Source organism: Perca fluviatilis, chromosome 19, assembly GCF_010015445.1.
Source record: "Perca fluviatilis chromosome 19, GENO_Pfluv_1.0, whole genome shotgun sequence".
NCBI classification, from domain to species: Eukaryota; Metazoa; Chordata; class Actinopteri; order Perciformes; family Percidae; genus Perca; species Perca fluviatilis.
In genome coordinates this window covers 34,738,016-34,763,945 of record NC_053130.1, presented here as the reverse complement: position 1 = coordinate 34,763,945, position 25,930 = coordinate 34,738,016, and the positions used below count along the sequence as shown (strand labels likewise).

General features: G+C 40.7%; 1 protein-coding gene across 1 annotated transcript in view; it reads left to right on the top strand.

The window, feature by feature from the left end:
• gbf1 (golgi brefeldin A resistant guanine nucleotide exchange factor 1) overlaps window positions 1-25,930 on the top strand; it is a 138,012-nt gene that overhangs the window by 92,870 nt on the left and 19,212 nt on the right. The window contains exons 11-30 of the mRNA XM_039783515.1: window positions 1,621-1,850; window positions 2,092-2,260; window positions 2,858-3,069; window positions 4,111-4,209; window positions 4,341-4,535; window positions 6,349-6,541; window positions 6,683-6,820; window positions 6,911-6,999; window positions 7,107-7,309; window positions 9,879-10,002; window positions 12,282-12,407; window positions 14,564-14,646; window positions 15,156-15,392; window positions 15,893-15,986; window positions 17,216-17,392; window positions 17,547-17,611; window positions 20,819-20,942; window positions 21,475-21,546; window positions 21,755-21,849; window positions 23,262-23,415. Coding sequence (XP_039639449.1) covers window positions 1,621-1,850; window positions 2,092-2,260; window positions 2,858-3,069; window positions 4,111-4,209; window positions 4,341-4,535; window positions 6,349-6,541; window positions 6,683-6,820; window positions 6,911-6,999; window positions 7,107-7,309; window positions 9,879-10,002; window positions 12,282-12,407; window positions 14,564-14,646; window positions 15,156-15,392; window positions 15,893-15,986; window positions 17,216-17,392; window positions 17,547-17,611; window positions 20,819-20,942; window positions 21,475-21,546; window positions 21,755-21,849; window positions 23,262-23,415 — 2,879 coding nt within the window. The remainder of the gene's footprint in view (window positions 1-1,620; window positions 1,851-2,091; window positions 2,261-2,857; window positions 3,070-4,110; window positions 4,210-4,340; window positions 4,536-6,348; window positions 6,542-6,682; window positions 6,821-6,910; window positions 7,000-7,106; window positions 7,310-9,878; window positions 10,003-12,281; window positions 12,408-14,563; window positions 14,647-15,155; window positions 15,393-15,892; window positions 15,987-17,215; window positions 17,393-17,546; window positions 17,612-20,818; window positions 20,943-21,474; window positions 21,547-21,754; window positions 21,850-23,261; window positions 23,416-25,930) is intronic.

Here is a 25,930-nt window from a genome sequence, read left to right as displayed (position 1 = left end):
ATCAATCATCAATAACCCATCCACAGCTATCTGGACTTTGAAGAAGCTAAAATCACATCACCATTGCCTGTTTGCGTCTTTCAAAGATCCTGGTAGGGTCAAATGTAGACAAGGATAACATGCCCTTTTTCATGAAGAATCGTCTAATATTGACTTTCTGGCAATGCATTAGAAACCATTGGCGGACCTTATATATTGCTGCTGATTTTTACATGATAGATGAAGCGGTAGTATACATTTGTGCATGCAGGTGATAGAGTTGGGTCAACTTCCGGTTTCACCGATCCAGTCCGGTGTACGAGGCTGAACCGGTTTTATTTCATGCTAACCGGTTGAACGCGCATTTGTCATTTTTAGCGTTTTTCAATTACATGGTACCTGCTCGACTCACCTCGACTCTACTCGCCTTTTTTGGTTTTCCATTAGGATAAAAAGTCCCTAGTTCCTCCTAACAGGTACTTTATTTAGTTTCCCCTCTGTGGAGGTAAGCGAGCTGAGGCGATACCAAAAGTTGACGTGAAAACCTGCAGACTACTGATTGGTCGGAGAGAATCTTCACCAATCACTGCGTCATCATTGCTAGCGACAAACGGGGGGGATGTCCTGAACAAAGCCGCCATTTTTAAATAGTTTAGCCAGCGGCGTTTTTTTTTTTTTTTTAAACAAAATGTGTCTTCTGGCAAACAGCCACATGCCGAGAGTCAAAAACAACACACATTCAACGTTCTGTGTGTGTGTCACGTCAGGTCACGGCAGTTTCCTGCGGCGTCGCTATGACGACCAGCCACGCTCCCCTCAGGCATGAGGCGGTACTAAATCTGCAATGGAAAATGGAGGACGGGGCACCACGGTTGAGCCGAGTAGAGTCGAGCAGGTACCATGTAATGGAAAAACGCCATATGACAACTTCTGGAAAATTAAAAAGTAGCCGACGTCAGCAACCTGTGTCGACGGTGCCATTGCACTAAATCAAAGCTGTATTGCAAGAAGTGTTGGGCAGTAGCATTACAACTTTAATTACTTCTTAATAGCGTCTGTTTTCTGAATCAAAAAGCTTTTCAGTAGCTTAGCTCTTTTCTTGATCAAGTAGTGTGGTAGCTTCACACAAGCTACATTTCCCTGAGCATTGTCTGAAGCTCAGGTGCAGCAGCGCTTTCTGCTGCGGTCTGAAATAAAACCGCTAAGGATCAGGCACCACACTGCCAAACACATGCGTACATCAGCTCCCTCATCAAAAAAAGCCCAGTAGAGGATGTACTTCCTGCGGCAGCTGAAGAAATTTAACCTGTCAAAGACTATGATGGTGCACTTCACCACTGCCCTCATTGAGTCCTTCCTCACCTGCTCCATCACCATCTGGTACGCTGCTGCCACTGCTAAGGACAAGGGCTGACTGCAGCGTGCTGTGCTGAGAAGGTTATTGGCTGCAGTCTGCCGTCTCTGTACGCCTCCAGGACGCTGAGGCGGCACCTAGTGGTAAAATACAGAATAGTGGTTTGGTCGGTGTTTGGCTTGATATCAAACCGGTTTGAAAATGTTTACATTGACCCAAGCATATTGGGTGAACGGTGAAAGGACATCATGTTACACCCTTGTATGACTGCATCTCTTTCCCGGTAGGTGGCGTCCCGTTCATTGAGCAAGGCTTGTCCACCTCTGGCCTACCAGCTTCAGACAGTGCTGGTTCGTCAGTTTCCAGCCCTACAACCACCGACAGTGGCCTGGACACCTGTTCCAAAGCCGCCTCCAGGGAAGACCTCTCTGACCTGGAACAATGTTACTCGTCGGCAACCACCCCTGGCACTGCTGCTACGCTTCCAGGGACTGAGCCCGGCTCTCCGGATTCACAGGTAAGGCTGTTTGGACTATCAATAGAACGACCAACATCATTATCAGTTATCAAATTGTCTATTTTTATTATCTATTTGGTGAATGTCTTTTTCATCTTTTATGTTTATTTTGTGAAATTGTGTCTCTTGTTTGTGACTGGGGGTGTACTCAAGTAACTAATCCTCTGCTCTTATCTTTGGAGCGGTTACGTGACTTTGCCTTTCATATATGACTAATGATTTGTGTTCTGTTTGCGTCTAGTCTGAGGGAAGGCAGGTAGAAACAGCTCAGTCGGCCTCGGTGGAGTCCATCCCTGAGGTTCTGGAGGACGGAGATGCCAATACAGAGCAGTCAGACAGCCCCTCTATCCATGACATAGACTATGTGAACCCCAGAGGAGTACGTTTCACACAGTCCACACAACGAGACGGTAAGGACACTAGGATTTTAAACCTCTGATTCCTCTTTATTTTTGAATCTCAGTTCTGTTTTGTATTCGTGCCACTGTTCCCTTGTCTGGAAAGATGGCATGAGTTGTTTTGTTTCTCTTGATACACTTGACTGGTCAGTAGGGCTGGGTATCGTTCAAAAACTTCCGATACCGGTACCAATACCGTGACTTCGATACCGATCTTAAACAATACTTTTTTTCGATAACTTTTTTAAACCAAAAGCAATTAAAACATTACCCATTACGGTTCACATTTTTGTATTTAGTTTTCAGCTCCTACTACATGAGCCGTCTCTGTGTAACAGAGTATCTACGACGTGTAATGTTAGACAGCCAATCACAGACATTATTAGATCTTGGTAGAAGCATGCTGCATGCTAATTGGCACACTGACTCTGATGAGATTTGTTCCTTAGGTATTGAATGGCAAGGTATTTTTCAATACTCGATACTTCAGAGGCAATTTGGTCGGTGCCTAAAAAGTATTGAATTGGGTACCCAGGTCTATTGGTCAGATACAAATCCTACAGTATCTTCACAGAGTAACCTGTCTGCCTCCTCTTGTCTCCCCTGTAGGAGCGTCCCTCATCCCTTATGGCCTGCCATGTCTAAGGGAGCTTTTTCGCTTCCTGATCTCACTGACTAACCCCCATGACCGCCACAACACTGATGCCATGATGCACATGGGCCTGCAGCTGCTGACTGTAGCGCTCGAGTCGGCACACATTACGAACTACCAGTCTTTACTCGGACTGGTCAAAGATGAGCTCTGCAGACATCTCTTCCAGGTAAAGTAGAATGTAGAAATAATTGGTTGTATTTGATGAATGTACAGTACCTGTGCTGTTGAAGAATATTCAAATGGATACTGGTATGATATTTTCTCTGCATTAGTGACAGTTTCTACAAGGAAGACCTTTAAAAAAAACTCAAATTCTGAAACTGTTGTGACCAGGGCCTGAAGTTAAATGTTTTTATCCCACCAGCCACTGTGGCAGGTAGATTTTAAAATCCGCTAGCTACACAAGCTGTTTACCAGCCAATTGTTTTTGTTTTGTTTTTTTGCTTCATAAAGGTGAAATACAGGAAATGCACGAGCATCGTTCTTGAACTTGTTAAGAATACACATTTAAGTGCTGTCAAGTTGTTAACAAAACAAAACTTTTTGGCTGTAAAAGCCCAGATTTGGTGGCCTCTGGCACATTCTAATGCCCTATTTCTTCATCTACATCCATCTTAATTATTGCAGAGAGAGAGAGAGATAGCGCTCAATAAATACATATTTTCTGATTGTGTCCCAGCAGTAAACACACCCACAACTGTGAATGCAGAGCTTCCTCCTGTCTGTTTCTGTCTGTGCCAGTAAAACTTGTGCATTGATATTAGATGGCGAGAGAGATGAAAAAGCGACGGAATAATGAAGAGAATGGGATGCACAACCTGCATACTGTTATTAGCTGGGGGTTACACACCCACCTGGGGCCTAAAGGCTCTTTGTCACTGCCCAGAAACCTCCTGCACACAGCAGGCTCTCTGCAGATACAGACACCACCACACACTTGTAGTGGGTCAGAAGTGATGATTAAGAGGGATTACTTTATAAAAGTCTATACATTGATTTTTATGAAATACTGCATATTATACCTTTAACTGGCATCAATAAGGCCTCATTCACACAGCCCACGTCAGCCGTCAGGCATCGCCGTAACCCTTTTTGTGGTCTGAATGCCCCATAACAGAATCTGAAATTGTATTTGGAGAAAGATGGAATGCTTTTCTATATTGATATTTCAATGCCATCTTTTCTGATCATTTTGTCTGTGTTTTAGTTGCTGAGTGTGGACCGTATGAACCTCTATGCTTCCTCCATACGGGTTTGCTTCTTGCTTTTTGAAAGCATGAGAGTACATCTTAAGTTTCAGCTTGAGGTAACTATGCAACTAGTTTGTTCATTGTCTTGTTTTTATGCATCAAATGATCGTTATGCTCTGTCAGTTGACTGCCATACAATGTGACTGATCCAATCCAAACACCATCCCTCTGTGTGCTGAACTGACAGATGTACCTAAAGAAACTGATGGACATCATCACGTCGGAGAATATAAAGATGCCCTATGAGATGAAGGAGATGGCTCTGGAGGCACTGGTCCAGCTGTGGAGGATTCCCAGCTTTGTCACTGAGCTGTACATCAATTTTGACTGTGACTACTACTTCTCCAATCTGTTTGAGGACCTCACCAAGCTGCTGTCCAAGGTAACATCCCTGTGGGATCACTTTAAGCTAGAAATGTTCCGATACCAATATCGGGAATGCCTCTGATACTGCATAAAAGGCTGGTATCGGAAAGTACTGGAGTTTATACACCGATCCGATACCTCGCAATTTAGCCCCGAAGAAAATCTACTTTAAAATAGTTTGTTCTTTTTCCGTTATGACTCAATGTCAAACTGAATAGTAACAGAAAGTTCTGTGGTGTTCATTCTCTGTCTGTAGTTCATGTTTTACAAAGAGTTTAACCTGAGCCAGGCCATACAACAAGGAAAGCAATCATATCACATATATACGGGGATGTTAGTACACAGCTGTTAAAACATAATAAATACAATATATGGAATCAGATCAGTACTCAGTATCGGCCCAGATGCAAGTTCAGGTATCAAGAATCGGTATCGGGAAGCAAAAAAAGGTATCTGACTATCTCTATTTTAAGCATATTAGGCTGTAATGGTGCTATTTAAATAACTACATGTCTTCTACCACAATTTTGTATTACAAGAAATTACACAAAATATGTGGGTGGGTGAACAATTTTTGCCATCTACTTTATCTTCTGTCTTTTTAAAAGATAGTGTTCTTCACCACTGATTTGATGGATTTAAAAACAATCGATCTGCAGATTAAGAGTCTTTAAAAACTTTTAATTTGATTCCCTAAAAAAGGCTTATATGTTATTAAAAAGTCTTGAATTTGATTTACAAAAACCAGCTATTAGGCTAACTGAAATAAAACCATGCCAATCTGTAGGTATGGTGAAGTGTATGTGATGATGTGGGGCTATTTTAATTCCAACGGCCAAGGGAACTTTATCAGAATGCATAGTATCCTGGATCCATGAAATATAATTTCAAATATAACTGGCCTTTAAAAATAAAACTCTGCCTGCCTCTATGGGAATTTAACATAGGGGTGTAATGACTTATGCCCCCTGTATTTTAAGGAAGAACATTTATTTATTTACGATACACTATTCATTCACAAAGAAAATTGGTGTTCTTAAAGGTTGGATTTTCCCTAATTTTTTTAATTAAGGCATTAAGATCAATTTCCAAAAGGTTTTTTTTTTTAATTCCTCTTTTTAGTCAGCTTTAGCATGGGTGTATTCACTTATGCTTAGCACTGTATAGCACTTTACAGCAACCAGCAGGTATCCAAAGTGCTCAAGGACAAGAATAAAACCGCAGAACATACAATTAAAAGAATAAAACTTAGAATACAGTACAATCAGAAAAAATAACATAAAAACAGGAGGAGGAGAGGGAAAATGTCACATCACTACTATGTATTAAAAGCCATTCTATATAAATAAGTTTTGAGTTTGGATCTAAAAAAGAGCTACAAGGTAACCTGTTCCAAAGTCTTGGGGCAACAACTGCGAGGGCGTCATCACCCCACAGTTTGTACCTTGATCTTTGGACTTCTAAAACCAGTTGATTTGATGACCGGGTTGTGTTGCGAAAGGGTTACAATCTCTAATAAATACTCCGTGGCCAGGCAATTTAAGGTCTTGAAAACAAATGCAGAGGGAGCCAATGGATCTTGTAGAGAATGGGGATAATGTGTGCACGTCTGGAGGTATTTGTTAAAAAGCCAGCAGCTGCATTCTGCACAAGTTGAAGACAGGAGATGGAGGCTTGACTGAGATCAACATATAGAGCATTACAATAATCCAGCCTCAAACTAATAAAGGCGTCAATTGCCTTCTCTGGATCGCACCTGTTTATGCCTCTCATCATCGCTTTATGTCAAATGAATTCCAATATATTGTTTTTTCCGCCTCTGGCTACAGAATGCGTTCCCAGTGTCGGGGCAGTTGTACACCACCCACCTCCTGTCACTGGAGGCTCTGCTCACAGTGATCGACAGCACTGAAGCCCACTGCCAGGCCAAGGTGCTCAACAGCACTGGTCAACAAGACCAGTCAGATACCCTGCTGGCAGAGGGAGAAGATTCAACCCAAAACCTAACAGACACTACCACTGGTACACACACCCCTGCACACATCAAACTGGGACTTTATGGATATTTGCCTGTTAGAATCTGCAAGATAAAACGCTCTTGGTCGACAGTCTGCCTTGATATTTTGTTTGACATAAGATTTTTTATTTTTTTTTTGTCTTCAGACCTCAATAGACTGGCCAGTACCAATGGTGTGAGTATTTCACGAGCTGAGAATGCACCAGCGTGTCCACCAACCAGTGGCCATCTGATGGCAGAGAAGATGATTCTGGGTAGGCAGGATCAAGGGGACAATGACACTGGTAAGACTTGGATCTTACACACTGTTTTACTTTAAAGTCTTCCTAAGCATTGGGATGGAAGCTGATATAAGGTTTCATTTTTTCATCCAGCTGAGAAGAGAGGCCCGAAAAAGCCTCAACGTTTCGCCTCATGTTTACCTGATTCTCAAGAGTTGATGGACATCAGAACGAAGAAAAAGGTGAGTGGTATTGATTGATCTAATTTTGTTGCAACATTACACATCCACAGCCAATTATTAAATCTACTACTACACCTTCAAATTGCCTTTTTTCATCATGTTTCCAGCTGCTGATCACAGGCACAGAGCAGTTTAACCAGAAGCCCAAGAAGGGCATCCAGTTTCTGCAGGAGAAGGGCCTCCTCAGTAACCCAATAGACAACAACCAGGTAGCCCAGTGGCTCCGAGAAAACCCCAGACTGGACAAAAAGATGATCGGAGAGTACATCAGCGATCGCAAGAACATGGAACTGCTGGACAGCTTTGTAAAGTACGGTGAACTTTCACGGCATATTTTGCCTTTGTTGATCATTTAAGGGTGCTTTCGCACCTATAGTTCGGTGGAATTGCACTAGAGTTGGTTTGCCCCGCTGGTGCAGTTCCTTTGGGCAGGTGAGAACGCTGCAATCATACTCAGGTGTGTACCAAAAGCTAACCAAACAAGCTTACCGAGACCTGCTTGATGAGGTGTTCTCGGTACGCTTTCAGTCCAACTCTGGAGCGCTTCGTTTGTGGTGAGAATGTGATCCAACCTCAAGCCGCACCAACTGTATACTGTATACTCCTCCAGTCTGAGCTAATGTCTCCTGTAGTCAGGTGTGTTTTGCAATCTGCGATGCAGCAGAGCAGCAAACTGTAGCAGCTTCCAGTGTTTCTCTCACAAAAACGGACTCGCCGTCCATCACTCGCATCTCCGTGGTAACACCAGCCGCCACTGAAGTTGGAGACAGACGCCAGCAGAGCAGAGCAAAGTCTCGGTGACCAGAGCAGATTAAGTAACGTCGCTCGCGAAACAATGTCTGATCATTGAGCTGGTTTGACCATGGAGACGCAAGAAGTATGCACTAGTCAACACAGGACCTTCTTCCTGTATTTACTTTCTTGCTCCCGCCCCAGACATATCCGACCAATAAGAGGAGTGGACATTCTTGCGTCGTTTGTAATGACACATTTTGGTTCGCTTGGATTTTTCCAGGTGTGAAACGAAACCGAACCAAGGAGAATTCGCTAAAAGTTTACAAACTCATCAACTGATTCAGACCCAAGCAAACAAACTATAGGTGTGAAAACACCCTAAATGTATTTGAGGGTGTAGAGGTTTTGGTTCCCATGAAGCAATGTATGGAGGAAATATTTATTCATAATTCAAATTGAAAGTCCAAAGAGAAAACGAAGCAAGATCCAATTAAAAATATTATTATTTTACTACTCTACTAGGAAAAAACCTACCATAATTAAATTTAAAAAATGTAAAGATTAAATATAAATGCTTAAACTGAAATCTTTGAATTCTTTTATTGAATGACAGAAACATCAAATATGAAACTCCAAATGTGAAATGGAAAAGCTTAAAGAAATACTTAAATTAAAATCTCAAATAGAAAACATTTTTCAATTTGAAGTTTTATCTTTTGAATTTTACATTTGGTAATTGCCTTTTAACATTTTAAGAATCACCATTGCTCTTTCTTTTTAACATTAAGGCTTTTCATTTTGAAGTGATTCATCATAAGATTAACCTGTGGTTCATTGCATTTTCGGAGTTAAACTCTCTCTCTCTCTCTCTCTCTCTCTCTCTCTCTCTCTCTCTCTCTCTCTCTCTCACACACACTCACACACTCACACACACACACACACACACACACACACACACACACACACACACACACACGGCCACAGCGCAGCAGGCAGAGGTGGGGGAGAGAGATGACCCTTTCTCTTCGGGAGACTTGTTTACTTTTTTTTTTTTTTATGATCCACACCTAAATGTAGGTCCACTGCAACTCTCGTTCTTTTAAATCAAGGCTGAAGACCTTTTCTTTTTGGGTGACATGAATCTCAAAACTGTCATGTAAACCCAAAAATACAATTATTATTATTAATACATTATGAAACAAACAAAACAAACACAATGACTACTAGACTGCAGCAGGAGAGCACCCAGCTGCTTTAGATATGGACTGTAGAAACAGTTGGGTCACAGCATGTCTGAGAGTAGCCTGGACTACTGCACACTGGTTTAGCTAGATGTCTGTGTGGCTGGAGGGTTATGTGGATGTAGTTAAACTCTCCCGGCTACTACTCGAGAGTCTGCTCTTGAGACTTTGCTCTAATTCTCTGGAAAATTAGGGCAGGATTTGAGATTTGGTACAATTGCTTAGATTTCGGGACTGTCCTGAATTTTCGGGACGTCTGGTCACCCAAGAGACTTCAGCTGACAGCGGGGTCTCTCACGTCAGACTGGAGAGTCCGACAATATATCGGAGCAAATGTGCAATTGCCCATCAATTTTTGTAAAACTTCCCATTTTCAAACTCTACATAGTTGATTTCTCGCATAAACATTTTACCAAATGTAAAATTCAAAAGATAAAACTTCAAATTGAAAATTGAAAATTATCAATATTTTTTTTCTATTTGAGATTTTAATTTAAGTATTTATATTTAAGCTTTTCCATTTCACATTTGGAGTTTCATAGTTGATGTTTCTGTCATTCAATAAAAGATTTCAGTTTAAGCATTTATATTTAAGTTTTGCATTTTAAATTTGACTTTTTACATTGAACTTTACATTTTCAAATTATCATTTTACATTTCAATTTTGCTTTTTCAGTTTCCTTTTTCTTTTTTAAATTTAATTATGGCATGATTTTTCCTAGTTGAATAGTAAAATAATATTTTTTATTTGATCTTGCTTCATTTTCTCTTTTTCATAATTCAAATTGAATTATGATAAAATATTTCCTCCATAGAAATGGTGTGTGTGTGTGATGTTAATAGTAAATGGTGCCTAAAGTGTTTAAACATTTGAGGTTGTTCAAATAATGTGAATCTTTGCAGCACATTCACCTTCCAGGGGCTTCGTATTGATGAGGCCCTGCGGCTCTACCTGGAGGCCTTCAGACTGCCTGGAGAGGCTCCGGTCATCCAGAGACTCCTCGAAACCTTCACCGACAACTGGCATGTAAGGCACATCTGCTCAACTTCTGAACAAATGTCTTTATTACAATGTATCGGCAGCATTTTGACATTGAGATTAACACTAGCCCCGCCAGGCACTTAAGGGTTAGGTATCGTTTGTTTTTGTTTTTCTGATACCGGGGCTGAAAAGGTACTTTTTAAAACGGTGCTGGTGCCTCAATGGCTCCTAGACTGTACCTCGACCGATACTTAAAAAACAAAAGAAGGAGCACAAAACGATAGTCGGTGACATTAAAGAATGGCTTGTTTATTTGTAAAGGCCATATGGTCAAATTTCAATAATTTATTTAAAATGTAATAACAATAACTTATAGCAAACACTTATTTTACCAGTGGCCATGGTGTCTCAAAGTGCATCTAGTCTCCTCTGTCTTTAGCTGCAGACTACAGCCACACAACGTTTTAGCTGTCAGCATTTTAACCGCGTTGAATCCATCTGCTAGCTAACGGTAGGCTAACGTTACATGCTGCCAAGTATAATATTAGCTAGCGTCACGTGCAGTGATTCTTCTGTTGCTGGTAGAAACCAGTATTGGCACCAGGTTTCGGTACCCAACCCTATTTAGTACAATAACCACCCAAGACCGCCTGTATCCTTTTGTTTAGCTGATAGGCCGTTAACGCGTCATCCCTCTCCATCTCTATAGCATGAAGGACACACATGCACGCAGCCCCTACACAGATTAGATTATCTAAAGGCTTAAACCCACACACAACTGATATACTCTTAGCAGTGTAAAATGTGCCATTTTGCTTTCTATTTTTAGAAAAAAATGTCATGCTGCCACTAGATGTGATGGTCATGTGTTGTTCAGTTCAGTTAACACAAAGTGTCCGAGGTTTCTGTGAGCAACACCCGCAATTTTTTAATGAAAAAACAGATCTATTTGGTTCTATGTGATGCTGTTCTGAGTTGTAAGCAGCCTATCATCTGCAGCGTAAAACTATAATCAATGTCAGCATTTTTATTTTGGCAAGTAAACTAAATGGTAAATATAATCAGTGTGCAAATGATTACATTATGACATTTTGTCAAGTAATTCCACCCTGGGATTTATATTTGTCTCCCCATCTCTTCCATTCAGTTCAACAGTCAACAACAAACTTGCCATCTGATCGCGCACATCCACACCAACCTATAAAAATAATACAATTTAACAAACGTCAGTGTTTTGTTTAAATGAGTCACATAAATAACATTGCTTAATTATTATTCTAGCATATAACGCACACACGGGACTCCCGTGTTGGGACACAACTTTTATACTCAGACAGAAAGTGTGATTAGTTTCGATTTTATTTCTGATATTTTACACATATGAAAGGATGAATACTGTTGGCCTAAATACCTTAGTGTGATAATAAGGGATTAAAAGTCAATGTGAGTCAATATTTGTGTCCAAATGAGTTTCTATGTCCCATTCATAGTCTCGATGCGCTGTATGGTCATCATTCACTGTGGTGAAAATGTGACTCAAACACTGTCTCGTGATTGACCCTCCGGGTTATAGTAGTAGGGTGACATAAGTGTTAACAGACACACACATATGCAGTGATGGGCAAACTCCACCGGGGGAACATTTGAGTTCTCAAAATAGCAGAAGGAGCCATGTGACCTGGAAACTATTTGTAGTAATGTCCTTTTCTTAGGCTGACATACACACAAATAGTGGCCTTGAGAGAGTCGGATGATTCATTTTAGGCAGTGACTCTGTAAATGACTTTTCCACTCTATGGGCTCACTGGAATAACAGCAAGATGTGCAAGGTGAGATTCAGATTAGATACACATTCAGCTACAGTAATAAACAGTAAAACAGTCCCTCCACTAGAACTGTATACATTTACAATTAATTGTCTCAGTAATTGTGATTAACTTTTTTAATTGTCTCTTTCAGTCAAATTTAAAGGTGCTGTAGGTAGGATTGTGAAGATCCAGGATTTAGCCAAACAATTTGAACATCAACAACTTCTCAGTCCCTCCCCCCCTTTCTGCTAAAGCCCAAAACGGTCTCCTAAGCCTTTTTTTTCAGTCTTAAATGAACATAAAACTGACAATAACCTATCACCAGTCATGCATCTTAGGACCTTGCTAATGTAAGCAATTAATTGTGATTAGACAAATTATTAAATAATTGTTACAGGCCTACCCTCCACTGGTGTTTGGTTAAAAAAAAAAAAACATTGTTTTGAGCCTCAGTTGATGTGCTGTTTGCTGTTTATTGTGTATTATATTGTGTGTACTGTATGTGTGTGTTTGTAGAAAGTGAACGGCTCTCCTTTCATGACCAACGATGCCGGCTTTGCCTTGGCCTACGCTGTCATAATGCTCAACACTGACCAGCATAACCACAACGTCCGCAAGCAGAATATTCCCATGACTATAGAGGTGAGTGATCTCTCTCTCTCTCTCTCTCTCTCTTTCTCTCTCTCTCTCTCTCTCTCTCTCTCTCTCTCTCTCTCTCTCTCTCTCTCTCTCTCTCTCGCACACACACACACTCACTCACACACAGTTTCTACTTGACAAGTAGTCCCAGTTAAAACTTTAAACCCAGGTATGTGGGTTGGCCAAAGTAACCAGGACAACAAGTATTTAAAATGTCATTTTTTGAGCACAAATGAAATTCCATTCTCCTCCATTGTATTTAGTTGCAGATGTGCTTCACGCAAAAACCTTGGTATAATAAAAAACAGAACTATCTGCTTGTCTCAATTCCTACAGGGGAAAGTCAGAAAATGTTTTTGTGTGTGATTTGGTTAATTGACCATTTTGTATTTCCATTTCTCATCATTTTGCTAATAAAAGTTCAACATTTTTGTGCGCCTGTTGTCCTGCACACACCAGGATGAAGGCACAAAGATGTTTGGAAGTCGTGAAGGACCTGTGAAAAGTCACTAGCAACATGATTACTCTGTTAAGTCATGATATATAGAGTCTGAACTTTGAGACACTTCACTAGATACCTCTGGTGTGAGACAGCGGCAGGCTAGACTCGTCTTCTATCGTAATGGATTTGTCACTCCTGTTTGATGTAGTTCTGTTCAGCATGACTTTTTGTTCTGGTCAAAGCTGCATCAGAATAAACACTCGAATAGCACCTAGATGGCCAACATTGCACAAAGAAAGTGCCTCTGTGTTGGCAAACAAACAAATGTTAGTTTGCAGATTTCATTCAAAAAAGCGAAGAAAAAAAAGCTGTTCTGTATTCATAGATGTATTTTCTCTTTCCCTGGGGCATGCCTCTGTGTCTGATGGTATGGCATTCCCTCTGTGAGGGCCAGCATTTGCACTTGTGCAGCTTGGTGGCTCAGAAAGCCAACAGCTGTAGGCAGTGGTGGTCCGTCTGAGAGGTGAACTCATCCTAAACAGGCTGGGGGCATCTCTTCATCTGCTGTCTCTGTCTGTGTTTTTTCTGTCTTTGATTGACAGTGGCTGAAGACTAAACAGAGTCTCCGGGGCAGCTTGTGGACAGTTTGTGGGTGGGCCACTCTCACTGACAAACAATAGCAAGCACTTGCTTGGCTCTCTTTTATGTACACATACTTTGTAGAAATGATCTTTCTTGAGGCGAGTCATACAGCTCATCACACAGCTGGTGTTGTATGTTGTTTAAATTATCCCTACACATTCCCAAAAGGTCAGTTGCGGTGTGATGAAGAAGGCCTGTTGACCTCCAGGCTCAGACAACAGGCAGAGGCTTCCACACAATAGTTTGGAGACGGCCAATAAAAGTGGCGCCTAGCACTTCAGTTACTTAGCAGCTTGCAATGTGTAGTATCCACCGCAGCATGTGTTGGCAGTGGGGTTATTTTTGAAATGGGAAAACTATGCCTAGCATCAATGTGTGTAAATCAGATCCTATTCCCAAGGATCTGACAATGAGATGACATGTGGTCAGTGAGGTACAGGTAAGGTCAATTGTATAATCTTCATTTTTATCCGTAAAATACAGCATGCTGCTTTATTTCACAGCCTGTGTGTTTACCAGTGGCTGCTCCCAGAGCTGCTCTCTGATATAAGCATGAAAGATAGAAATAGATCATAGAGGTCTGATCCTCAGTAGCTTCCTGCTTTCTCTGGCTCTCTCTGCCGGTGTTTATTTCTCTGTGTGTCCCTGCAGAGAAGCTCCTGTTTCCCCTCCTCTTACCTGCCAGTAGCACTGACCATGTGTAGTCGAGACATAAAGCCGAGCCTTGAGGGCATCAGTCATCGCAGGGTGGTTATGTTTATTTACAGGAGGCTCTTGGCTCTAATCCCTGTTTTCCTAACGCTGCAACTAAAGCAGATTAAGTAACACATAGCGAGTGTGTTTCCACACAAAGCCCTTTTAATTGTTGGTTGCTGGATGCGCAGTGAACGAAGCACTGAATGCCAGAGGCTTGGGTGTCTGAGATAAGCTCCCGTGTTGAGATGCACTGACTGACACATTAATGGTAGAGAAATGGCAGTCCATTTTTCCCTGTGAGGTGTTTGAATAAAGTTTTTGCCAAGGAAAAAAATGCAGATTATTCCACAGCTAACTGCACTGTGTTTTCTTTAAACAGCAATTCAAGAAAAATCTGAAGGGGGTAAATGGAAACAAAGACTTTGACCAGGACATGTTGGAGGATATCTACAATGCTATCAAGTAAGCTGCCATCACACAACCTTTAAGATTGTTTGTTTTATCCAATCAACAGTCCAAAACTCAGACTATTATTATATTATTATTCTATAAAACCGAGGAAAGCCACACTCCTTTATCTTGGACAATCTGGAATTGAAGAATGTTGGGCAATTTAGCTAAATAAATGACAAATGATTAATGGATTATCCCAATTGTGCAGATACATTTTGTGCCAATCCATTAATAGACAAATTGTTTCAGCTCTGCTGTCAAGTCCTAAAAGCTGTCAGATTCACAATCCTGTTTTTTATCCTTTGATCAGATTGTTCCTGATTCAAACTTTTGCCAAAGGCAAGTTCTTTTACAACTGCTTGTGTTTAGACAAACAATGTTTGTATTGCTCAATGTAAGGACCAATAATCTATTAATACGATTTGAGAAAGGTTCCCCTACTAGCTTTTTCCAGAGCTTTGATTTATTAGCTGACATGAATGAGCTGGTGTTACAGCTGCGATGGTTTTCCTCTGTAGGAACGAGGAGATCGTGATGCCAGATGAGCAGACCGGGTTAGTGAAGGACAACTATGTATGGAGTGTGTTGCTCCACCGCGGCGCCACACCTGAAGGCCTCTTCCTCCACCTGCCGGCCGGCAGCTACGACCACGACCTGTTCACCATGACTTGGGGCCCAACCATCGCTGCCCTCTCCTACGTCTTTGACAAGAGCCTGGACGACAACATCATCCAGAAGGCCATCACTGGCTTCAGGTAGACGTTCAAAACAGTCGTGTGTGTGTGTGTGTGTGTGTGTGTGCGTGTGTGCGTGTGTGTGTGTGACTTTGTCTGCAAAGGTATAGAAGTGCTGTCCATTTACCTTTTTACAGCCATATGAACAGCCTTCATATCTCCTACGTTGCCAGTTTAACCGTACTGTATTTAACTGATCCTGATAAGATGAACACAGCGCTACCTAGGCTGTCATTGGTCTCTGCTTCTAATGCCTTGGCTCTACTGGAAGCATGGTCACATTTATTCTCAAGTATCCATAGAAAAATCTACGCTGTTGATGAAACATGACTACTTTTATATCCACAATGGCTGGTTTGAATAGTTTAGGACTTTCTTAAGGGTGTTTAAGTTGCGTCATTGCTGATTGGTCTGAGAAGTGAGCATCTGAGATTTAAGTTGGGTGGATTTATGTTATTGGCTGTTTTAGGTGTTCTGTGAGGTTTTAAGGTGTAAACTCACATGTGTTTCTGTCATTGCAGGAAATGCGCAATGATAGCAGCTCACTATGGCTTCAGTGACGTTTTTGACAATTTGATTATCTCCCTCTGCAAGTTCACCACCCTGAGCAGTGAGGTGAGGCCCTTTCATCTTGTGCTAACGACGTCCAGTTTGTTTTACCAATATAGAGTTTGGACATCCAACCTCATTCTTCACATGTGAACATAGTGCAGTAAAATGTTATTTTTTTCACATAAACTACAAGACAGGATCCTATCCTGTACCACAAAAAGACACAGTGGTAAACATCATGAGGTTAGAATAATTAATTGTTTGGATTACAGTTTGAGCCCATATGTTTAAAAATCTGATAACGGTTACATCCTCTTCTGAAAGATTGAATATGTTGTCTTTCATTTAATTTGGTGTAATATTGATATAAATGCTGCACTTACTTCATGTGGCATAAATACACAACACATCTTTATTTATGTGTATATATAAATGTTTTACATTTTCGAAAAACCAATACATTATTATACCTTCTCCTTCCCTAAACCCAATCCCTAGGTGTGTGAAGCTCAAACAATAATCAAACATATATGGTAGAAACAAGCAATGCACACACCTTGTGTGTGTGTGTGTGTGTGTGTGTGTGTGTGTGTGTGTGTGTGTGTGTGTGTGTGTGTGTGTGTGTGTGTGTGTGTGTGTGTGTGTGTGTGTGTGTGTGTGTGTGTGTGTGTGCGTGCGCGTGTGTGTGTGTGTGCGTGCGTGCGCGTGCGTGTGTGGATTTAAAAGTGAGAATTCCAAGAGAGTGAGACTGCCAAAAAATACACTTGAACAAAACACAAACTATGAAAGAAGTTGCCCTTCGGTTTTTTTCTGTACCTTATATTGTTAAAGCATTTATGTATGTTCTTACATAAAAAAGGACCATTACCTATACAAAGCTCAGGTTTCTTATTCAAAAAAGGTTTTATTGTAGTAAAATAGAAACGTACTTAAACTTAAATTGTTGTTAAATTTGAATGAATTAATCAGTTCTTTATAAAAGGTTGCCTGTAGTTTAGAATCACTGTTTCAGGCCTTTTTTCCAAATGCTGATGCAGCAAAACCTCTTTCAGCTGTACAAGGCAAGAGCCTGTGTTGAAATGCCAATTTACAGTTTACACCCGATAATGGCAGTAAATACTTGGGGAGCCATTTCTAGACATGCTAATGTGCAGGCTCCTCCTGGGACAATACAGATGATCTACGTAAGTAACATCTACTGTAAATAAATGAAAGTAATGATGTAGTGTATGTAAACAAAATGTTCTCGTAAAGACGTGTGAATACAGTATCCGTGTCCCCTCCCCGTGCAGTCTGTGGAAAACCTTCCTACAGTGTTTGGCAGCAATAATAAGGCACAGACAGCAGCCAAGACGGTGTTTGACCTCGCCCATCGGCATGGCAACATCCTGAGGGAGGGCTGGAAGAACATCATGGACTCCATGCTACAGCTGTTCAGAGCCGAGCTGCTGCCCAAAGCCATGGTGGAGGTCAGGACTCCTAAACTCTAAACAGTGATTGGATGATGTCTGCTTGTTGATAACACTGCAGATACAATCTGTGGGATCTAGTTTCTCTCTCTGCATCCTGCTGTTCTGCTGCCATCTACTGTTCACTGCTCAAACACTATGCTTGTTGCCTCAGGTGGAGGATTTCGTGGAGCCAAATGGGAAAATTTCTCTTCAAAGAGAGGAAACGCCGTCAAATCGGTATGCACAAATCTGTTGATATATTTACATTAGAAGCTAATAGGAAAATGTTGGCAAGGTATCCCAGTGTGATATTTTTCCAAATATAGCTACAGTCACACACACATCATGTGACACACAAATCATGTGTGTGTTACAGTGCTGGAAGTAGTATTCAGATCCTTTTGCTTAAGTAAAAGTACTAATACCACACTGTAAAAATACTCTGTTACAAGTAATAGTCCTGCGTGGAAAATGTTACTTCAGTAAAAGTCTGTAAGTATCATGAGAAAAATGTATTAAAAAGTATTAAACCATTGTAGAAAGAGTAAAGGATCCAACCAGTTGTGTGTTTAATTGTCTAATCATCTCAGCTGGACTTGTAGGCTGACTCGTTATATTGTTGGCTAGTTCACTTTAGAATCAAACATCAGATTTTATAAACTACATGTGTTCTGTGTGCAGAAACATTAATGTGTAAAGTAACTAGTAACTAAAGCTGTAACAGATGAATGTAGTGGAGTAACTAAAGTAACTAGTAACTAAAACAGTAACAGATGAATGTAGTGGAGTAAAAAGTCCAATATTTCTCTCTGAAATGTAGCAGAGTAGAAGTAGAAAGTGGCATGAAAAGAAAACACCAGAGGTGGAAAAAGTACAAAAATATTGTACTCAAGTAAAAGTACCAATACTTTGATTAAATATTACTTAAGTACAAGTAAAAATACCTATCTGAAAAATTACTCAAGTAAAAGTAATAAGTAGTTCATTTAAAATGTACTTTAAGTAAAAGTTACTTAGTTACATTTAAGAAAAATGTAAAACGGGGGGGGGGGGGAGATCTCTCCCATGTAGTGAAAATAGGACAAGGGGTCATAAATCCCAAACTTTTGTTTTTAAATAAAGACAAATCTATGCAAAGGTATACACATGTAATAACAACATAACACATGTCACACATGTTATTTAAGACCCTTAGAAAGGTATAATGTGCAATTTTAGTTCGGACCATCCCATAAAATGTTTTCAAGCAATCAGTTGAATGTGAAAGTACCATACATTGTTAGTTCTGAGGGCTATCCTTCTTTTCTTCACAAACATAAACAACAGTTATAATGCAAATCAAGGCCAAATCATGTGTTTTGACTGCATAAATGGGTTAGACCCATAGACTGTTAATTATATTAATATTAACAGACCCTAATGTTCACAGCTCAGACTAGCAGCTAGCTTCTACACCTACAGTATCTGACAAAAGTGAGGACACCCCTCACATTCAAGTAAATATTTCATTATATCTTTTAATGGGACAACACTGAATAAATGACACTTTACTACAATGTAAAGTATTAAGTGTCCAGCTTGTATAACAGTGTAAATGCTCCTCTTCAATAAAAAGACATTAATATCACAATCACTGGCAACAAAGTCGTAGCACCCTATGTTAAATTCCCATAGAGGCAGGCAGATTTGTATTTGTAAAGGCCATTTTTTTATTGGGGCCGGAATCCCCCCTGATAAAGTTCCCTTGGCCTTTTGAATTAAAATAGCCCCCCCACATCATCACATACCCTTCACCATACCTAGAGATTGGCATGGGGTACTTTCCATAAGATCATCTCTCAATGCAAATCAAACCAGCTATTAGGCTAACTGACATAAAACCATGTCAATCTCTAGGTATGGTGAAGGGTATGTGATGATGTGGGGGGGCTGTTTTAATTCCAAAGTCCAAGGGAACTTTATCAGGATGCATAGTATCCTGGATCCATGAAATAACTGGCCTTTAAAAAATAAACATCTGCCTGTCTCTATGGGAATTTAACATAGGGGTGGACTGACTTTTGTTGCCAGTGGTTTATACATTAATGGCTGTGTGTTGAGTTATTTTGAGGGGACAGCACATTTACACTGCTATACAAGCTGTAAACTTAATACTTTACATTGTAGCAAAGTGTCATTTCTTCAGTATTGTCCCATTAAAAGATATAATGAAATATTTACTAAAATGTGAGGGGTGTACTCACTTTTGTGAGATACTGTAAGTAGCCCATATGAGCTAATTAGATGTATGTGAATTAATTTAGCCAGTCTCCTACATACCTTGTCCTGACAGGAGTGGGCAATTCATTTTCCCAAGGGGCCACATGAGAATCAGGGACTGTTGTGGAGGGCCTGACCAATAGGCTAAACTTAATTCTGCTCAATATTAATTTGAGGCGACACGTTCTCAAACGTCTTTTTTTCTCTGGGTATATTAGCGCAGCAGAGTCCACCAAACACTCTCTAATAAACTCCCCTTCAAAAAATATCTTACTGTTTTGGTGATTTTGTAGTTTGTCACAAAGCTGGTCCTGACCGCTGCATCCCTGGATGCCTTGTTGCTTTTGCAGCTGAACTAGCCAAGCTTCAGATGTCGGTGCGCACTCTGCATCAGCCAAGTCATTTTTGAGGGATAACAGCTGATTTACGTCGGCTAACGTCTCCCACTCAGTTCGCCGCTCGCCAACACATCCAGGTCCGACCGTTCTCTTAAGCAGTTACACACCAACAGGACTAATACATCCATGGGTCCGACGCATAGATATATACAGATATGCATATATAGATATATCTAGCTATGGGTCCGACGGTGCGAAACGTTGCAGTTCTTCTACTTCTTTTTAATTGCGACTTGCAACCAGAGAAGAAGAAGCTGCATACGTTCGCGCAAAATAAAGAGTGCTGGTGCATTCAGGGTGCGTTATTACGGTCTATGGGCTGGTGTAGTCATTCCGGGCACAATTGTTTTTCTTCCTTTCGTGTTTTTTTTTTACTCCGTAACGGATGGGATTTGTAATGTAGCGAAATACAATCCTTCACTCAAAATGTAATCAAGTACATTTTAAAATACGGATTTTAAAAACTACTTGAAAAATACAAAATACACAACAAAACTACTCAATACAGTAACGTGAGTAAATGTATTTCGTTACTTTCCACCTCTGGAAAAGACTCTAGTAAAGTACAAGTACCTCAACATTTGGACTTAAGTACAGTACTGGAGTACATGTACTTAGTTACATTCCACCACTGGTGTGTTATCACTCCAGCCATGTTCCTTTGAAATGTTTTCATAAAGCACTCTTTAGAGAGAACATCTTTCTGTGATAAGGACAAATGTATTTTATAAAACCAGACCAAGATGGCAGAAGTCCAACTTGAATGTGTCCTTTTGTTGCTTTTCAGGGGGGAGTCGGCAGTGTTGAGTTTTGTCAACTGGTTGACGTTAAGTGGAGCCGAGCAGTCGGGACTCAGAGGACCCTCCACGGAAAACCAAGAGGCCAAGCAGGCTGCCATCCTCTGCATAAAGGTACTACTCAGTTACGCACCATCTCAAGTTATGATTTATGATGTAGTATAATAAATCATATATGTGTTATATCAGGGTATTCACATGCACATTAATTACTTTGTAATAGCCATAGATAGTTATTATTAGAGGCCTTATGTTTCTTGCTGCATCATCACTCTTATCTTAATGCAGAATAGTTTTTGTGGTGTCGCCAGTTTCCTGCTTTACTAAACACAACCAGAAATGATTTTCTTCACTATATACTTTGCTCGTATTTATCAGTCTATCAGCCCTCGAGTAGTTTCAAAGCTTCTGGCTAAAGCCACCATTTACGATATCTGTTTGATAGACAGAAACTTGACTTAACGTTTTTCTTTCCAGGAAACTTCATAGCTAACCCATGAATTAAAGCATTGCCTTGTATTTTTCAATAAAGCATTGATTGTGGTTTGTTTTAATGACTGCATTATTTCTACAGTGACATCACCCATTCAGATAGCTTTCACTGTATAAAGTGTGTCAACGACACCTTTCTGTTTCTTTCTTCTAGCAATGTGACCCCGAAAAGCTGATCACAGAGAGTAAATTTTTACAGCTGGAGTCTCTGCAGGAGCTAATGAAGGTTATTATCATTTCTTACCAACATTTCTTGTCAACATATACAGTATGCAGCTCATAATTGTCTTACTGTGTATTGATTTTAACTGCAGGGGTAGAAGTTTTTGTCCAATGTGCTTGTTCACTAGTTTGGATAAATGTATCCAATGGCATTTACATCTCGGTTCAGTCAGTCACACAACTACAAAAACAATCCCCATTCTCTTCTTCAGGCTCTGATATCGGTCACCCCAGATGAAGAGACGTATGATGAAGAGGATGCTGCCTTCTGCTTGGAGATGTTGCTGCGGATCATTCTGGAGAACCGGTAGGAAGGAGAATCTGTCAATAATACCTTCACAGTAGAGGTTAGATTCTCTGCCTGAGCCCGACCGCCGGGCCGGGCCGATGTTTTCCGCCGCTCTCCTCGGGCCGGGCCGGGCCCTTGATCAAGCATTTGTGTTTTTTTAATCATTACTTTTCACACCTTATTCGGTGGGGAGCAAGCTATATGCCTCTCCAGCTTCCCCTGTAGCTCTGGGTGTAGCCTATGTCCTGCACTGACTTGGTAAACGGGGCTAAATTGTGTCTCCCCCATCTGCAGCACCGTTGTCGGCCAGTACGTTGGCATGCAGACCGTGGCGAAGGACACTATTAGTTAGGTGATGGAGACAAGAAAGTCTCCTATATGGTTCCAGGGTTTTGATTATGTTGCTTCCTTGATCTGTTACCCACACTATTCGGCTGAGGAGAGGGTCTTACGTTTCTTCATTAGGATCCATTTGTGATCCATTCCAGTCTGAATAAACGAACAGCTTAGTTTACATGCTTCGTCCTTGTTGCATTATTCATTAAGATAATTCTAAACCGATTTCTGTAGTTCAAACAACTCTGAATTGTAGTTGAGAATGTCAGTTATAACGGCCCACGTATTAAAAAAATATCGGGTTTAAATCCGACTCGGGCTCATAATTCCAGTTAATGTGTCGGGCCAGGCCGGGCTCGGACACAACGTGCACGGGCTCTGGTAGGGTCGGGCTTGATTTTTTGGGCCCGATCTAAGCTCTACTTCACAGTAGGGCTGCAAAATGTATCACAGTGTTAGTGAAATTGCAGTATGGACTAGTGCAATATCCAAATCACAGGGGGGAGACAAAATATGTGTCAAACCATCCAGAATGGTATTGTGGTGCTGCAGAGACGCCCCGGCCTACAAATGGTATCTCACAGACTATAGAAAGTCTTTGTTTGGTATAGATCCTCGCAAAAATCACACCCTTATCAATTTTACTTTTTTAAATTTTAATATTTCTCAATGAAAATTAGAGAAAAATTATACGAAAATGATCATTCCCTCCAATATCGTGAATCTTATCGCAATATCAGTCAAAATAATCACAATAAGATATTTTCTTCATATGGTGCAGCCCCACATCACTGTCACATGAATTGTCTTGTTATTTTTTTGGCATTTCCTTAATCCTCAGACAGTATAGATATGAAAGAGGAGAGAGGGGGAAGACATTCAACTTGCCACAGGTCAGATTTTGAACCCTGGACCTCTGCATCGAGGAATAAACCTCTACACATGGGCACACGCTCTACCAGCTGAGCTACCCGGGCGCCCGCCTTAGTTATTTCTAACACAACGAACATCTGTGTGTGTGTGTGTGTGTGTGTGTGTGTGTGTGTGTGTGTGTGTGTGTGTGTGTGTGTGTGTGTGTGTGTGTGTGTGTGTAGAGACCGTGTATCATGTGTGTGGCAGACAGTGCGAGACCATCTCTGCCATCTCTGCGTCCACCCCAACGAGAGCTGCTTCCTGGTGGAGAGGGCTGTGGTGGGACTCCTTCGACTCGCCATCCGCCTGCTACGACGAGAAGACGTTAGCTCTCAGGTACACACTCACACACACACACATACCGGGACACAAACACTGCAGCCAAGGCTGAGATTATCATCTCAGGTCAGCAGACTGTCACCGCGGTGAGACTGAAAGGTCAGCCTAAATCCAAACAGCTGGTTGGCGTTGGTCTATAGACATATGTCTTGTTGATGTCCTTGACCAGCACACTGACTAGAGCCCTGCACAGGCTTAAAATGTTGGCCCTAGCCCGGCCCTGGCCCGAGATGTCAGGCCCGAGCCCGGCCCTTGACCTATAGCTTATCAGAATTTTCGGCCCCAGGCCAACTGTAGCCTGTGTTTGTGTTTTTGTTTTTTTCTCCTCCCGTTATACAGCCTATAGCCCATAGTTCCGTTTTGTTTATAATGGCAAAGTAATTATATCTTGTTTCGTTAATTTAGAAAAAGTTTAAAAAAAAATTGTTTGTGACGACAGCAGCCGACATTGAGTAGTTTGTTTGATTGATCAATTTAGCCTCTTAAATCAACATTTACAGTAAGATCCATAAATATAAAACACTTTAGGCATATCAAAATGTTGTTTAAACGTTTATTAGCAGTAAAAAATCCAGAAGTTTGACGTCACGTGTGCGTGAGCTGTCTTTGTGTCAGTGTGATAAGTTATAAAACCTCTTTCTATCTTTGTTTTTGAAATCACCAACCTCATAGTTTATTTTGTGTATTTTGTATATTTAATTAATTAAAACATAAAGGAGGAGCCTAATGCCGGCCTGATACCCGGCCCGTGTGTGAATTTTGATGTGAAAAGTGGTCCGAAGCCCGGCCCGAGGGGCATATATAAGTCGGGCCCCGTCGGGCTCGGGCTGAAATGCAGGGCTTTAAAGCCGACTTCTTAAAGTGATTGTCTGGATAAAATATTTTAAGTATAAAGCAGGCAACCCCTGCAACAAAGGACAGGGCTGTAGCATTAGAGTCCGGACTGGGACTCGAGTCCGGACTAGAGACGGCTTCTACTGTCTCGGACTTGTCTTGATATTTAGACTTGACTCGGCCATTGGACTCGCCAAATATTCTAGTTGGTCTTGACCCAGTCCAGCACTATATGCTCTTTTTCTAAAGCAACTTCCCCCTTCAAAACAAAACCATTAATGAAACACATTTGTTCAGAAAACCGGTATTAGTTGAATTTAAAATCCATCTACAATAGCCATTAACATTAGTCGCCTGGTAAACGCTTCGGCTGCGTCATTTACCTCAATCAACAGGTATCAATCATTTTCAGGATTCTTTTTTTTCTCATGATTGTCTCTCATTTGGACTCAGTCTCGGCTAGGCCTGTAAAAATTATTTAATAATTGTTTAATCGCAATATTTTTTAAGTCATCGTTATTTTGTTTAATTGCAATTAATTGCTAACATTAGCTAAGGTCCTAAGGTGTATGGTGGTGATGGTAATTGTCAGTTTTATGTTCATTTAAGATAAAAATACAGTGTTTTATGATAATAAAGAGGCGTGGTTTACTTCGTGATTATTGTATCGAGGCATTTCTCATGGTACACTTATGGCAATGAAAGAGGTGAATGAAGAAGAATCTTAATTAGTTTTCAGTGGGTGTTTTTTAATGGGAATGTGGATCTCCTAGATCAATTATAATAGGTTTAGGTGGTTTTGACTAAGCTACAGTACAAACCTTATAAAGCCATCCTTCAAGTCTACATGAGTGCTTGATAAATGGGCCACGCTGTTGCACATGTTCCATGAAAACACACACTGAGGTTTATTATGACTCAATTCCCCCTTACGCGGTCCTGCTGCCACAAAGAGAGTAGGACTAAGACGTTATTGGTTTAGTGACAGACAAATGTGCAATAAGCCTTTTCTTCTAACAGAGGTATCCTTTAATGGCACAAAACACATAAATGGGACACATTCAAACTGTTCAGGTGGTGTTCTGCTTTGATCTCAAAACATTTCCAAGCTAATCTTACATCAGTCATTTAAGTCGGGGGGTCACTGACGATAGGGATGAGTCATGCTATCATGTTCACATTGATGACCTACAGTATAAAATAATAAGGCTTTCAAAGGTAATTCTTATTTGCTTTCCCAGTGAGAATACTGTCTGAACTCATATCATGGAAACTCCTCCATTGTGTCTAAACAGAGACTGTGTGAGATGTGTTCTGATAAGGAGAGAAATGTAATGCTGACCTGACCCACATTAAACCCCATCATCTAATACTCACTAATCAGCTAGGCATCTCCACATCGTTTTTTGTGTTTGGTTTTTGTTGGTTTGTATTGTTTGTATGTAAAAAAAAAACAGCTTGACCTCTTAATACAACATAGGATCAAGTTTACTGAATTCTTTTTAAATGATTGTTAAAATGTTCATGAGTCATTAAAGTGGGGATCTAACAGGAATATTCTAGATGGATGTCAAGACATTTGTTCATGAAAATACCGCAAACATGACTGGGTGTTAAAATATAATAAGTTAATAAAGACAAAAATGTAAAGGAGAAAGTAGTAGGAAATGTGAATAAA